The 15000-nt window shown below is 38.5% G+C and overlaps 2 protein-coding genes across 3 annotated transcripts in view; both read left to right on the forward strand.

Moving 5' to 3' along the window:
• The first annotated feature begins 6304 nt into the window (after nt 1–6304).
• On the forward strand, nt 6305–9486 carry her1 (hairy-related 1). 2 transcript variants are annotated; one of them, XM_026922411.3, is made up of 4 exons: nt 6305–6469; nt 6719–6814; nt 7733–7826; nt 8760–9486. In XM_026922411.3, the coding sequence occupies exons 1-4, from the start codon at nt 6428–6430 to the stop codon at nt 9425–9427; spliced, it is 900 nt and encodes a 299-aa protein (XP_026778212.2). In that variant the 5' UTR covers nt 6305–6427; the 3' UTR covers nt 9428–9486. The 2 variants fall into 2 exon arrangements, with proteins under 2 accessions (XP_026778212.2, XP_026778213.2); XM_026922412.3 differs by having other exon boundaries at nt 8763–9486.
• Nucleotides 9487–14138: 4652 nt separating this feature from the next.
• Nucleotides 14139–15000, forward strand: part of mepcea (methylphosphate capping enzyme a) — a 10527-nt gene continuing 9665 nt past the window's right edge. Inside the window, 1 exon segment of the mRNA XM_034300903.2 lies at nt 14139–14746. The gene's annotated coding sequence lies outside the window, so the exon portion shown is untranslated.

Consider the following 15000-nt stretch of genomic DNA (forward strand, 5'->3'; position numbering starts at 1 on the left):
AAACAACGCATTAAATATACAGTATAATTAACACACAGTTTTTTCATTTATTAATTCATTTTACTCCTAAATAACAAGTTTATAGAAAAGGCACAGATGTAAAGGTGCTGAAAACAATCCCGGATTTATGGTTTCAGAGGCGCGCGCGTGGTCGCGCTCGGTCCAGACGGTCGGCACGCGCGCATTTGTGCCTTAACGACTCGGGCACAGAGGGGGGCACACACACACACACACACACACACACACACACACACACACACACACACAGTGTTCAATGCGCATAAGAAACAGCTCAATCGCTGCAAGTCGGAAATGTGTTTAAAACGATTCCCCACTTAACACGTTTCTCTTTCTGTGTTGCCAGATTGGTGGATTTTAATCATTTTAAAAATGAAATCCTCACTGAGTTCTGTTATAGTTAATAAATTACACTATTAAAGTAAATTATAGTATTTTGAGTGACATTTATAGACATTTAAATCAGAGATTCTCTACTTTCTGCAGCCAGAGACGCCTTTAACGTTCACACACACTCCACAACACACACATTTACTTTACTAACCAAATATATTTATATTAATATATGGGGGGAAAAAAAGATAGGTTATGTGTAAAATAATTTTGTCTCTGTAATGGAGCCAGAGATTTTTATTTCTCTTCAGAACTTTCCATGGAAGATGAATTTTTATTCCAATTCTCATTAGATTCCAGTTGATCTTATTTACGTGTAAACCGTAATGTCGTCTTTACTTAAACAATCAAGTCATCAGGACTAAACATTACTTAAAATGTCACGTTTTGTTCCCATAAATCAAAAATATAAATTTGTTTAATTTATTTATCTACAAAATACATCAACTTAAGATTCCAAAATACATATAAACTGTCCAAGTGTTATGAACTCAAACTCATGATTCATTAAAAAAGCTCACTCTGGGCTTTCTTTGATGTGATTGGCTATGTGAGGAGTTCTGCCTAGCAACACGAGAACTAACGCTCTGATTGGTGGATAAATGCAGAAGGTGTCCTCTTCTTCTGGGCTGTTGCTGGTGCTGGTGTAGTGAAGTTCTAGAGATCATCATGAGTAGGAGAAACGACTCTGTGTGTGTTTATAAAGAAATGACCATCATGTAGATTTTGTAAATAAAGGTTTTGAGAAAAAAGGAGGATTTGTAAATAAAGTCACATTTTATAAAATAGTGTTAATTTCCCCCTCTGTATGAAGACTTTTGGGAATCCTTGTATTTAAGTACGCTTGAAATGAACACGAAGTTAAGTGAATTTAATTATTTTAGTACGCTGGTTCCCTGGTGGACTAGCGGCTAGCGTGCGGCGCTCTCACCGCCCCGAGCCGGGTTCGATTGACCGTCAGTAAACTCTAGAAACTAAATGAACACCAAGTTAAAGTGAACTTAATTATTTAAGTAAAGTCTACGTGAGCATCAAGTGAAGTGAACTTAAATATACAATAATTAAATTGAGTGAACATTTTTACTTATTGTTTATGATGATTACTGGATGTTCATGATTTCTTCCTCTGCAACACGATCAGAAAATTACAGACCCCTCGGTTCTGCTTCGCGTACCGGACCTCACTTTGAGAACCGTGGATTTAAATAGTGATTCAATCTGGCAACCCTGACATTCCATGATAAAGCAGGATTACGGATTTGCACTAAAGGCTTAAATGTGTTTAAATTTGTATAAATCACTGAACACACATCGGCTGTAGATATTTAACTCCATCCTAGTGTTCATCTTCATACGAGTCAGGTCTAAAAAATCACAAGATGGGTTTATGAGTGAACACGGCATTGTGTTTCTGTATAAAGCCGTATCCCGTGTCCGAGTCTGTTCTTGATGGAGGCGTCCATCCGTGTATCTGTCCGAGAGTCTCGTTAGCGTGAGATCTGAAGAGCGAGTGGTTGAATGTTTGTAGGATTGATATGGAAAGATCACAGTATCAACAGATGAACTGATTCAGTTTTGGAATTGATCTGAACAGAGTCTCCATCACTCCCTGTGTGTGGAATAAAGCCATGAACTATAAACTAACCACAGTTTAAGATCTATTCATCAAGATGAGATAAGATGAGGAGATGAGATGAAATGAAGAGATGAGATGAGAAGTGGAAATGAACTCAGATGAAGAGATGAGATGGGGAGATGAAATGAAATGAAGAGGTTAGGAGATGAGGAGATTATGAGTTGAGATGGGGAGATGAGATGAGGAAGTGAGATGGGGAGATGAGATGAGAAGATGGGATGAGAAGAGGAAATGAGGAAATGAGAAGATCAGATGAAGAGTTGAGATGGGGAGATGAGGTTAGAATATAGGATGAGAAGATGAGATCAGATGAGGAAATGAGAAGATCAGATGAGGAGTTGAGATGAGAGAAATGAGATGAGATGATGAGGAAATGAGGAGTTGAGATGAGATAAGGAGATGAGATGATGAGATGCAGAAGGTCAGCTGTGGGTCAGAAGAGCAGCATTTACACTTTCTTTCCCTGTGTTTGACCTCATTAGTGCACTTCTGATCTCCACTCCGTCAGCTGCAGTTATTGGTTTATGGGTTTATGGTAGTTTTACACACACACACACACACACACACACACACACACACACAAATTAATGAATGAATAAACATCTGAATGTAAATGCAGTTTGGGAAGATACCGTTGTCGTGGTAACTGAGAAACGCCTCTCCGTGGCTGATTAATGTTCGGCAACAGCGTGCGCCGCAGGTAGTGTATCAGTGTGATGTGTATTTAATGTGAATCAGTGCGCTGTCTGCTGTGGCGTGTGAGACCTGTGGCGGTCATTCCCACGGAAACGTGCGAGCGTTTGTCCTCCACAGCCGTGAAAACGCGCACGCTGACGGTCACAATGCTAATGAGGTTAATGAGCCGAGGTGCGCGCGCTCTCACCGTGCACGGAGATCACCTTCCAGCTTTTCCCACGGGATTTTACTCCTCAGGTTCTCTGAGGAACATCTTCTCCTTCAGCACCAGGTTATTTACATCACATTCACAAAACTGAAAATTAAATGAATATATAAATTAAATTATACAAATAAATATCATGATCATCTTAATACTATATTCGTTCTTAATTTGTTTATGATTATAAAAAAAAACATCTGTGTAACCGCACTTATGGAGAAATCACACACGTCACATGACCATGTAAAAAAAAAAAACAAAAAGCTGAGTTTCAGCAGGTTATGCTCTCACACTGCTCACGTGAAGTAAACAAGTAAACACACGTGACATCGTGAGAATAATGTGTGATCACCTGTGAAGATGAAAACTCTCAGAAACGTAAGTGTACTAAAGGTGCAGTACGTTTCTTTGTCACTGAGGTGGTTCTTTTATCTTTAGTACCTTTCATTAAAAGGTTTAAGGTGCAAACACTAAAGATACAAAAGATGTGAGATGAGGAGAAGAGATGAGAATATGAGATGGAGAGATGAGATGGAGAGATGAGATGGAAAGATGAGTTGAGTAGAAGAAATGGAGAGATGAGATGAGATGAGATGAGGAGATGAGATGAGGAGATGAGATGGAGAGATGAGATGAGATGGAGAGATGAGATGGAGAGATGAGATGGAGAGATGAGGAAAAGATAGTAAAGGTGCACTCTTGATGGTACCGATAAGGAGTGGTACTCTTTAGTACCTTTTCCCTGAGAGTGTTCGAATCCAGCTCCTAATAAACTACTTTAAATTTCAAACCGCATAAATAATAAATAAATAACAAACAAACACGGTGCGGGTTTTTTTTTTTTTTTTTTTTTTTTACAGGGACGCGCATGCGCACTAGGCTAACGTGGCAGTGTGTTTGTGTCCAGTGCAACAACAGGAGCACACTTAGCACACAGGTGAGACGTCACACCTCCAGCTCACACACACGCCACACGCCTCTGTACATCTGTCTGTGTTTATACTTTAGTTTAAGAGGCGAACAGGGGAAAAGAGGCGCATGCGCTCTGAGTCGTGGCGTCACTCCGCCGGGTTTCCGTTACTGCTGATTAAATTCCCTTATTAGTAATAGTTGTTGTTGTTGTTGTTGTTGTTGTTGTTGTTTCCTTTCAGTTGTGTATTCATGCACCGTCTCCGTTCCTCACACGAGCTCGAGGACGCGTCCCGAAAGCCGCGCTGAAGGTTCCTCGGGTCTCGCGCTTGCGGTGTCGGCGTGTTGGTTCTGACACGTCGCGCGCGCGCGCTCAGCGTTCCGTTCCCACGAGAAAGTTCCGAGCCGAGCGCCCGCGTTGCTCTTACCTGCATGTGACGTCACGCCGATACGGCCAATGCACGTGCGCGCGCAGTCACGCGCTGCTTCATGCGCTTTCAGTATACACTTTTATATTTATTTATTTATTTTCTGAATTAGTTCAGAGATTTAAGAGATTTAAACCACCTCAGGAAGCCGCTGTTAGAGGAAAACAATCAACGCCGGGGTGGTGTGATGAAGCAGGGTTACTGTAACCACCCCGAAGTGTTTTATTCCCCTTACACCACAGCAACTTACCCACAATTACAGCTATTTATTTATTCATTAAAGAAAGCCATACTTATTATCCGTTTTAATTAATTAATCAATCTGGCTTTTAATTAATATTCTGAAAAAAAAAACCCATAAACTTCTGCTTTACTTTAAAGTTACGGCTTTACCTCTGACTGTTACAAAGCACTGACACTGGAGACTCCTTCCCTAAATGTCTCCCAAAACATGTGCAAGGATTACACGATTAAAACGATTGCGTTTTTAATATAAACCTGCGATCTGCAGCTGAACTACTGACACAGCTGCTGTTACAGGAAATGAATCAACACCTTCTGACCAATCAGAACCCAGAACCCAGAACCCAGCAGCACTGTGGTGTAGTTTGTGTATTGTGTAGTTTGTGTTGGATCAGAAATAGAAAATAATCAGCAGTAATTGTTTATTCTTGCATTCTTATTATCAGGAAAAGTTTTTTTTTTAAATATAAATATATATAAATAATTTACAATAAGCAATTTTATCAAATGGTCTGAAATTTGTGCCAAAACTTTTACTCCCTCTCAGTGAATATTTCATCACAGATCATGTCCTTATAGAAATATAGCTATAGAAAACCTGATAACGCAAAAACATATATATATATTTTATATTTTCAGAGTGTGTATTGTGTGTATTGTGTGTGTGTGTGTGTGTGTGTGTGTGTGTGGGTCATGAACTCTCCGAGGAGGAGTGTGTTGGTTCACGGGGTGTGAAGGACTCAGTGCTGCAGAAAGACCAGATTAGGTTTGCATTCACACTGAGCAATAAAACAGTACAATGTGGCTCATAAAGACATAAGCAGGTTATAACCACATGAAGCATTACAGCAAACAAACCCCCACTAACACCAGCGAGGAGAGCTTAGAGAGGAAATACATCCAAGTCAGATGTTTGCATGGTGTGCTTGGTTAGTTTTTTTATAAGCACAGGCTCATGATATTAATCTTATTTATTTATAGCGCTTTTCTAACAAGCTAAAATACAGCTGCTGCTTTACACACACACACACACACACACTTTTAGCGTATGAATATATATTCCATATTATCTTATATATATATATATTCAGTGGAAATAATGAAACTTTGCGTCTAACAGAAATGGCGCTGTTGCAGATAACGTTGTTTTTATCTATTTATTTATTTTAATCTCGACGTTAAAAATGTTATAACGCAGGCAATTAAAACTAGTTGAGAAAAAAATACTTTTTAAAAAAGTCTGCGTCTGCATCTGACTGAAGCATTTTTTTGAAACATGTATATGTATATTTTCAGTGTACAATAAAGAAGATGCTACAGAGATCCATACGCAAACTCACAAATACACATTATAGCATCATAAGCGTGCGTTTTATTTAGTTATTTCGCTTAATGATCAGTGTTTTATTTGTATAAATCTAGTTGATTTGTCCAGGCAATAAAACACACACAGCAGGTCTGAGATTTCAGCCTGAGATTTCTCTAAACACATTTACAGTAGCACTTTTCAGACCTCGAGTGAATCATCGCTTTATACTCTTCTTATCTGGGACTTCAGGTCAGGCTTCCTGCAGTCCTGAGCGGTCTGAGCACTCAGAGGTGTCATTAACATTAACATTAACATTAACATCTCCAACACCTCTCCACCAATCAGAATGAAGCACAAGGTGTCACATGGTCCCTAGAAATAAGACGCGCGCGCCTCGGGGCAGCTCACAGTTCCTCCACAGCGCGAAACAGAAAGGACTTTAAAAAGATTTTTCACTTCTGTTTTTATTTCTTTATATATATATATATATATATATATATATTTTTTTTTTACTCTCGATCGGTTTCTTGTGAACTTTGGCGTTGTTTTAAGTTTGTCTTGGTGAGGAAAGGGAAGGATTTTCACCTTTAAGCATGGGGACTCCGAAACTGTCCAGCCGCAGAGCCTCCAGAAGAGTGAGCAGCTTTACTCCTGTTCTCTTTTATTCCTGAATATTCATTCTTGTGAATATAATGATGCAACCGTAAGATAAGAAATAAGTCTAAAGATTTTAAAAATGCACAACTTTGAACCAATCATGTGCTTGTTTTGGTGTTAGTGTATATTATTAAAAAGTCACATCAGTTTTGCTTTTTTTTTATTTTAATTTTTATTTTTTAAAAAGAAAATCCCTGTTTAAAATGTCTTTTCTGACTTTTTTCCAGGTCCTGAAGCCGGTGATTGAGAAGAAGAGGAGAGATCGGATTAATCAGCGTTTAGATGAACTGAGAACTCTCCTCCTGGACAACACACTGGACTCGGTACTGAGAGAGAAATCTACAATCTTTTCATTTTCTCTTCATGAAACACAAACACTCTGAAGTTCATCTCAAGTACAGTCTGCTCTCTCTCTCTCTCTCTCTCTCTCTCTCTCTCTCTCTCTGTGTGTGTGTGTGTGTGTGTGAGAAAGTTTTCACTATTTATCCAAATGTCTGATCAGCTGATTTGTCTAAATGAGATCTTTACACATTTACAGATCTTTACTATATATATATTATATTACATTAATAATAAATAACAAATAGCTAATAAACTCCAATGAGCATTACCGTAATAAACGGCATTAGTGGCTACATAGGATAATACCGTAATACACAGTAAACTGGACCCACAAATCAGCATCATGGAAAAAAAATACCGTAATACACAAGAAGTTTAAGAAATATGACATGTTTGTGTTAGAGATGTGGAATATTGATGGCGTATCATTTAGCTTTAGGCTTCTGTAATAGCGTAATATACAGTTTTGGACCTAACTGGTGGAGGATTTGATGCAAAAGTCAATCATGGAAACAGAGCGCTAGCAATATGGCGGAGCTGCAAACTGGGAAAAAAATAGAGCTAAAACATTAAGAATTAAGAAGTCAGATCTTCTGTTTGTTAATGTGAGAAGGTGAGAAGGTGAGAAGGCTCTCAGTGAAGACAGTCAGTGTTTTTTTTTCTTTTTTTAAAGTACTAATACATGTAATTTCTCAGAAAAGAAGTGTATTGTGATGTCGTTTATTAATCATGATGATCATTGGCAGAAAACTGTTATCATGTTAACAGAACCTCTCTCTTAACCTCTGACGCTGCTGAAGCTGCTGAAGCTCCTTCACGTGGATCGTGGATTTGTTTCTGTTGGATTGGATGCGAACACTTTGCTGTTTTTCTTCATCATCTTTTGTTTTCTTTGACAGAGACTACAAAACCCCAAACTGGAGAAAGCAGAGATTTTGGAGCTCACGGTGGAGTACATCAGGAAAAAAGCAGCAAACGCAAAAGAAAATGCTGGTAACGTTTCTAACCGTATTCCTCCAATAAATAAAAAAACATAGAATACTTTTATTCTTCAGATCCAAAACTCCTTATTTAATTTAAAGAGTACCTCCTGCAGTATTCAGGGCATAGTGAGTCAATTCTGAGGACAAATTTAACAATTTTCAACTCCATGTCTTGTGTTTATTTTCTAGAAAATTGTTCTTCTGCACTCCTCTAATGTTAGTCGTGTGATTATATTAAAGACTCTGTCCCAAACTGGACACACAGTGCACTACAGAGTGCGTAGAAGCCATTATTCTATAAAGAATTGGATATAAATTTAATCAAAACCGAACTAACAGTTATATCTTTATTATGATGAATCATCAGTCACATGATTTTATGATAAACAGATGTTTATTAGTGTTAGATGCTTTAATAAACTGATTTAAAAACGTTCATAAACATGAGATTATTTACTCCGACTGCAAGCGGCTATTAGGAACGATTTGCCAATAAATACACACACGTAAACAAATGACACATTATTTACTGTTTTTGATTTCTGAAATCTGTTTAATAATCAGTTTATCAGTGTCTAATTCACATTCTTTTTTTTCTTGTCCAATTCTTTTGTCCATCTTTTCCCCCAAACACACACTTCCTCTCACACATCCTGTTCTGTTTTTCTAACCTGAACTCGTTTCCTCTCTAACACTTCACACCTGTTTATAATCCCACTATTCCTCCGTCTGTCTCCTCCTTCTGTCCTACACTCGTTTCTCGTCCACTTCTTCCTTCCTTTGCCTGTGATTCTTCGATTCTCGAACAACTTCACAAACAACTTTAATCTTATTAACAACTCAAATCACTTTCTATTTCTGACACTTTTACTTCACAACTCTTCCTGTTTCCTCTTTTTTTTTCTCTCCTCCCTCTTTCATTTTCTATCCTCACACCTATCAGCAGATTGTAACAGAGACCCGGGCGACCGTGTTGCCCCTGCGCAGACCGCCGGGAGACCCCGAGTGCCCGTCGCAGGGCTCCATGACGTCCCTAACGTCCACGCTCACGCCCCCATCAGCCCTCTCTACACCGCCGGCTTCCAAGAGTGCATCTCTCGCCTGACCAGCTTCATCGAGTGTGTGGATCTGTCGCAGAGGGAAAACTTCATCCAGGGCCTTCGCCATCATCTGCAGTCGCACACCGGCGCCCTTTCGCAGGTCAGAGGTCACGGGCAGACTCACACCTGGGTCCCTGGCGACGTCCGAGCGAGCGCAGAGCCCTACTCGTATGCTAACGGGCTGTATCCCAACTCGTTCGTCCTGCATCACCCGTATCCGTCTCCTCCGTACTCGCTGTCTCCTCCTCCATCGCCCTGCTACTCCTCCTCCTCTCCGACGTACCTCTCCGTCCCCTGCCACTTCCACTTCCCTCCATCCGTCTCTCCTCTATCCGACTCTTCTTCATCCTCCTCGTCTTTCTCTACGTCCACTCCGGCAGTCTCGGCGAGCTTAGCGCCAGCCACCCAGGCTCCTCCACGACCTCCGACCCCTCACTGCGTCTCGGCAGAGCGGACTCTGAGGCGAGAGCTCTTCCCGAATCACACACACGCCATCTGGAGGCCGTGGTGAGCGCACACACACACACACACACACACACACACACACAAACACACATACACACACACACACACACAGAGGACTACTCTAATAAATACACCACGGCTGTGTGCTATTTAAAGTCCCCTCAGTGGGGCTGTGTCTCATTTCGGTGCTGAGGCGTAGCGAGACTGCGAGGTGAGAAAGACGGGTTTATATCGCAGCTCTGAATCAATCAACGTTCTGAAATTTCTCATTTCCGTTGTTTTCTCTTCTCTTCCTGTCGACATTCCTCTTCCTTCTCTGAGTTTATCTACCTGTTCCACCTCTTTCCCTCTATATTATATACAGATCCTGTAAATATATTTATTTTTCTGTGTATGTAAATTAATTGTACATTTTTTCACCTAATAAAGCTCTAATTTTGTTACGTATTGTTAAAAGTGTTGTGGCTGCTGAATTTTTTTCCTCCTCTAAAGTCATCTGACGCTCTGACAGAATTATCATTTAAAAATTAAAAGTGTCTTAAAAACACCGTGCTTCGATTCCTTAAAGACTCTTTAGTTTCGACCCCCTGGGAGAAGCTTCTAGATCCCTACACCTGAGAGTTTTCTTTCTAAAAAGTAGAGGAAAAAAAAAAAAAAAACTTTAATGAATCTCTTTTTTTCTAAGAGTGTTTCTTAATATGTTTAATTACAGATAAAGTTACACATTGCTGCTTTAATTGTTTTGTTGCTCTGTTTTGTAAAGTATAAACACGTATAAAGTTTCAGTTTGAAGTTTAATTATCATGTGCACAAAATGTCAGGAACAACTGTACACTGAAATGCTTGTTGTGAGGCTCTGCAGCTGTGCAGTACAAAAATACAAATACATCAGAAGATAGAAGGAGAAAGAGAGAGGAAAGAAGGGAAAAGAGATGATTTATAAGAGATTATAAAAAGCAGATGAAGGAGCAGGATAAGTTTAAGGTAGCATTTAAAAATTAAAAAAAAATTAACCCTAACCCAGCTCTCTGTCACTTTCAGTGGTTCAGGTGCTTCAACACTTTTTATAGCTTTAATCCATCAGAGGTAAAGAGAGCAGGAAGTCAATAAAAATACTGGAAGAGAGTTTAATCTGGAGCTTTAGCTCCCCCTGCTGGAGAAACTAACTCACTGTCACCTGTTTCTCGTTTGTCTCTTGGTTATAAATTACACAAATACATGTCCAGGCAAGTTCAGGGATTTATTTATGGAAGACTTCTTCCTTTATTTATTTATTTTTTTTTGTTTAACAAAAAGTGTTGAAAAAATGGAAAATTCCCATGTTGTGATTTTAAACTTTAGAGGAAATGGATAAGTATTAAAAAAAAAAAGGGAAGTATAAAGTGAACTCTGTCTGTTTCATTATCACACAATCTGAGACCTGGTGAGAGCAGGATAAACACGTGGATTATTTCTATGCATATCCAGAATCTTTTTTTATTTCTCTTTTATTTACATAAAATTGCATGATGTATGAATTTTGATTCTGTCTAAATATTACTTCTATTAAAAATGTAAATAGATTGTCCATGAGTAAAAAAAACAAAGTATGCATGAAAAAAAATTCCAATGTCCCAAATTTTTAACATTCAGGTCTAAAATATGTAATGTTAGAGTTATTTCTATAAGATATCATTTCTAAACATGCAAAATTTTACACAGTTTAGGACTATTGCATGACTGAAGGAAGTAAAAAAACAAAACAAGACCAGACTTTAAAAAAAAACGGAACTAAAAAAACCCTAGTTTTTTAGGGAAAAAAACTTTTTTGTTATTTATTATTTTATTTTATTTATGTAGAATATTAGAAAAGATTGAGAAATAAACACATAGTCTAGAGATGTCAATTTATAGTAATGCTCTCAAGTGATTTAAACAATGTATTTTACTTATATATATATATATATATATATATATATATATATATATATATATATATATATAATTTTTATTTTTTTAAAAAAAGCCTTAAATTGACTGTCCATAAGTGCGGACTCTGCATGAGAGGGTTAAAATGCTTTCCAAAAGAAGTGCCAGCAATTTCCAAGCCCACTTCAGTGTGTATCCCAAGTAAATCCCATCTCTTTAAAGGTGTGTTAGTCGAGATTAAACAAGATTGGAGCTCTAGTGGTGAAGTAAATGAACTACAGTGTGTCCCAAAAGTCTCCATACAGAGGGGGAATTAACACTTTCTAGCAAAATGTCCTCCAAATGTTTCATATTTAGTGTATATATATATATATATATATATATATATATATATATATATATATCTATTCTCAGATAGCCTTTAAGAGCACCGTTGAGAAAAGAAGAAGGATCCGTCTCACCCACTCTACAACACACTACAGAGTCAGCGGAGCTCATTCTCCAAAAGACTCGTTACAGAGAACGTTACAGGAGTTCATTCTTACCATTCGCAATAACACTGTACAACAGCTCACCTGTGTGTGACACATGATCACACTTTCACTTTCCACTACTACAAGGAAGCTATCATTTAGAAAGCTGTCATTATATTCTACATTCTCATGGTTCTTCATATTCATCATTATTCACTGCCAGTTTTCACAAGTGTACTGATGTAAATACTGATGTAAATCTGGTCAAATCTACAGCTGTGTTCCACATCTGCACTACTACATTTAATTTAACTTATTGTGTTTTATATTTTATATTTTGTGTTGTATCTTGCTACTGACCATGCTGCTGTAACACAAGAATTTCCCTCATGGGATCAATAGTCTATCTATCTATCTATCTATCTATCTATCTATCTATCTATATCTAAATCATTCTCATAACTGGATCAGGAAGCTGTCTCAAGGTTGCGATGGACTTTCACAGGAAACATGATGAGCACATCACACACACCACACTGTCACTAAACTTACTAACACATTCAGAAAGACTGGAAGTGATGAGGATCAACAGAGAAATGGACGTCCAGGAACATCCCCTGACGAAAACACAAGTGACGTGCTGCTGACAAACACAGTCCCCTGCGTATGGAGAGTTCTGGGACACGCTGTAGAACAACACTGGAACGATTGTTTTTTTATTTTTACTTCTCAGCCCCACCCCCTGAGTGTATGTATGGTGGCCAATTAGAGTTAACATCACTGCTGTGAGAATGGTTAAGAGTTATGAGTTATGAATCACACGGACGTTAGCTCGAAGTGATAAAAATGATTTGTTATGTAAAGCTGCAATTCAAACCGTTACTGTATTACGCCATGTTTTCCTTGAGATGGAGGCGTGTCTATAACAAGACTGACAGGAGGCTCATGTAAACACAGACATTCAGTTCAGTCCTGACTGCAGTTCTCTAATCAGAGTTTCTCAGCCACACTTGATGCCATTGCTTAAACATGCTCTACATACTTTCCAGATTATTTGTACAAGAATGAAAAAAATCGCCTATTGCACCTTTAATGGACTACATTACAACAGCTTACGTGTATTGAAACTCTAATAAACATAATAATGAACATCCCTGCTGCTAGCATACAGTACACACGCTGTGCACAGAGAAGCCTACAGTGATCGATGATGTTCTATACTTGGACTGTTTATTGTTTCAGGAATTTTCTTCAACCCTATTTTATGATGTCATATAACAGTAGACTAGCTTATCTAAAATTAGAAACTAATTAGAGCACTTGGCCTCTCTTAGTCAAGCGCAGTCAACCTCAGATGGACCTGCTAATGTTAGTTTCTGAGCTGACGTCGGTGTGAAATAACAGAAATGTTAATCATAGCGCCTGTAATCCACGTAGCGTGAGCAGAGCTCAGAGCCGAGTTCATCTCGAGGCCTGGTTTGTCCTGATTTTCCTGCTCTAACACGCCTGATTCAGCTCATCGGCTCATGAGCAAGTGTAGTCAGGGCTGGGAAATTACCAAACTGTGTGGGGTGGTTTATACAGGTGAGGTGTCAGTGGGGAAGATGGAGGCTCAAGAGATCCACTGACGTGTGGAATTGTGTATTTTGATCAAAATATGTGCTTGTGCATGGATTTTATCCCAAGCCAGAGTTATTATACACTCCATCCAGGGACCACAGCTAGGATTTCATGCTTTGGAGTGAGGAGGAAAAAAGGAGGAATAAATACAAATAATAAAAACTAAATAAAGTAAATAAATAAATTTCCCAGAATTCTGTGAGGCTTCATACATCAAACATGTGCTTCTTTTTTGGGGGGGGGGGGGTTCATGATTTTATAATCTGTTTCATACAACATATTTCAGGATTTATTCAGTGACTGCAGACGGGTAGTAAACAAAAATAATTAAATAGAAATGTTATTTAGCCGCATATCTGTCCATAAACAAGTCTTACAAACTGCCTTGTGTTTACTGTTGGTGCGTTAGGAGTTTAGTCAGGCTTTTCGCTGCCTGTCAGAAAGTGTGAAAAAAAATACAACCAAAACAATTTCCATTCCCAAATAATCCAATTCAGTGTTTGTTTTTGCACCAAGCACTGATTATGAAGTGAGGTTCTTTTTTCCCCTGATTTTAGACACATTTTTACTGAAGAGGAAACGAGTTTTCGATTTTTGTTCAGGCATCTAATATAAACGCCTATACAACGAAAAGTAGGCTAGTTCCGCCTTACAGTTGATCTGATTGGCGCGAAAAATGTAACGCGGCTGCCTATTGGCTGCGCTGTCTGCCCGTCAGTGCGCGCGAGGGCTCTGAGACTATATAAACCGCGGGAGCCCTCGCTCACCACAGCGAGAATCTGCAGCTGAAAGTTATGTGTCGTCGGCTAGCTAGGAGTTTAACAGAAAAAAAAAAAATTAACTGTGGTTAATATATAATATTATTAACTATTCACACCTTCACACAGATCCATCAATTCCATAATTCTATAGATAATTTTATTCAGGCCTTGTTTTCTGAGGGGTGTGTCTCCTTAATCTTATTTTTTTTTTATCTTTAATATGACGTTAGCTAGCCACTGTGCTAACCAGAGAGCTAACTCAGTGACGGTTGCTAAAGCTGAAAACTGCTCGCGCTAAAACGACAGTTGCCAGATTGTCAAGGCTGTTCTTTTGTTTTGTTTTTTTTGTTTGTTTTTTTTTTTTTCTTCTTCGCTTTAACAGCTTTTTTGGCGAGTCTACGAGAGACTGGTCAGTTATTTATTTATTTATTAATTAAGTATTATTATTATTATTTTTTAAAACCCCTCCTCCTTTTCGTCGACTTGAGCTTGGTCTTGGTGGATTATGAATTATTCATGAGCGCGAGGAGAATGTGACGCTCGGGGGGCGGGGTTTCATGCGCCGGGAGGCGGAGTCACGCGCCACAGGAAAATAAATGTAAGGTAAAGTGAATGCTTTTTTTTAAAAAAAACTGAACGATTATTAAAAGCCATTTTTTATGGGAAAGAAGTATGTTTTGTTCATAAATATCTCACAAATGAATGTGTATGTGATTAAGTGTTTTGTTTTGGGTTAAAATGTTTATCCTGAGGTCAATATTAGTACATATTTGTGTATAGTATACTGGCTATATGCTAATTAAGCTGATTAGCATATATTTATATGTAAATGTGCTTGTGAATGTTCTCATGTTGGT

This window comes from Pangasianodon hypophthalmus, chromosome 27 (genome assembly GCF_027358585.1).
Source record: "Pangasianodon hypophthalmus isolate fPanHyp1 chromosome 27, fPanHyp1.pri, whole genome shotgun sequence".
Taxonomy (NCBI): Eukaryota; Metazoa; Chordata; class Actinopteri; order Siluriformes; family Pangasiidae; genus Pangasianodon; species Pangasianodon hypophthalmus.

Excerpts from the sequence above, each read along its gene's own strand:
- her1 (XM_026922411.3), top strand. The coding sequence starts at position 6,428 with ATGGGGACTCCGAAACTGTCCAGCCGCAGAGCCTCCAGAAGA. Across the intron at positions 6,470-6,718 it reads GCCGCAGAGCCTCCAGAAGA|GTCCTGAAGCCGGTGATTGA; the intron begins GTGAGCAGCTTT and ends ACTTTTTTCCAG. Across the intron at positions 7,827-8,759 it reads AAACGCAAAAGAAAATGCTG|CAGATTGTAACAGAGACCCG; the intron begins GTAACGTTTCTA and ends CACACCTATCAG.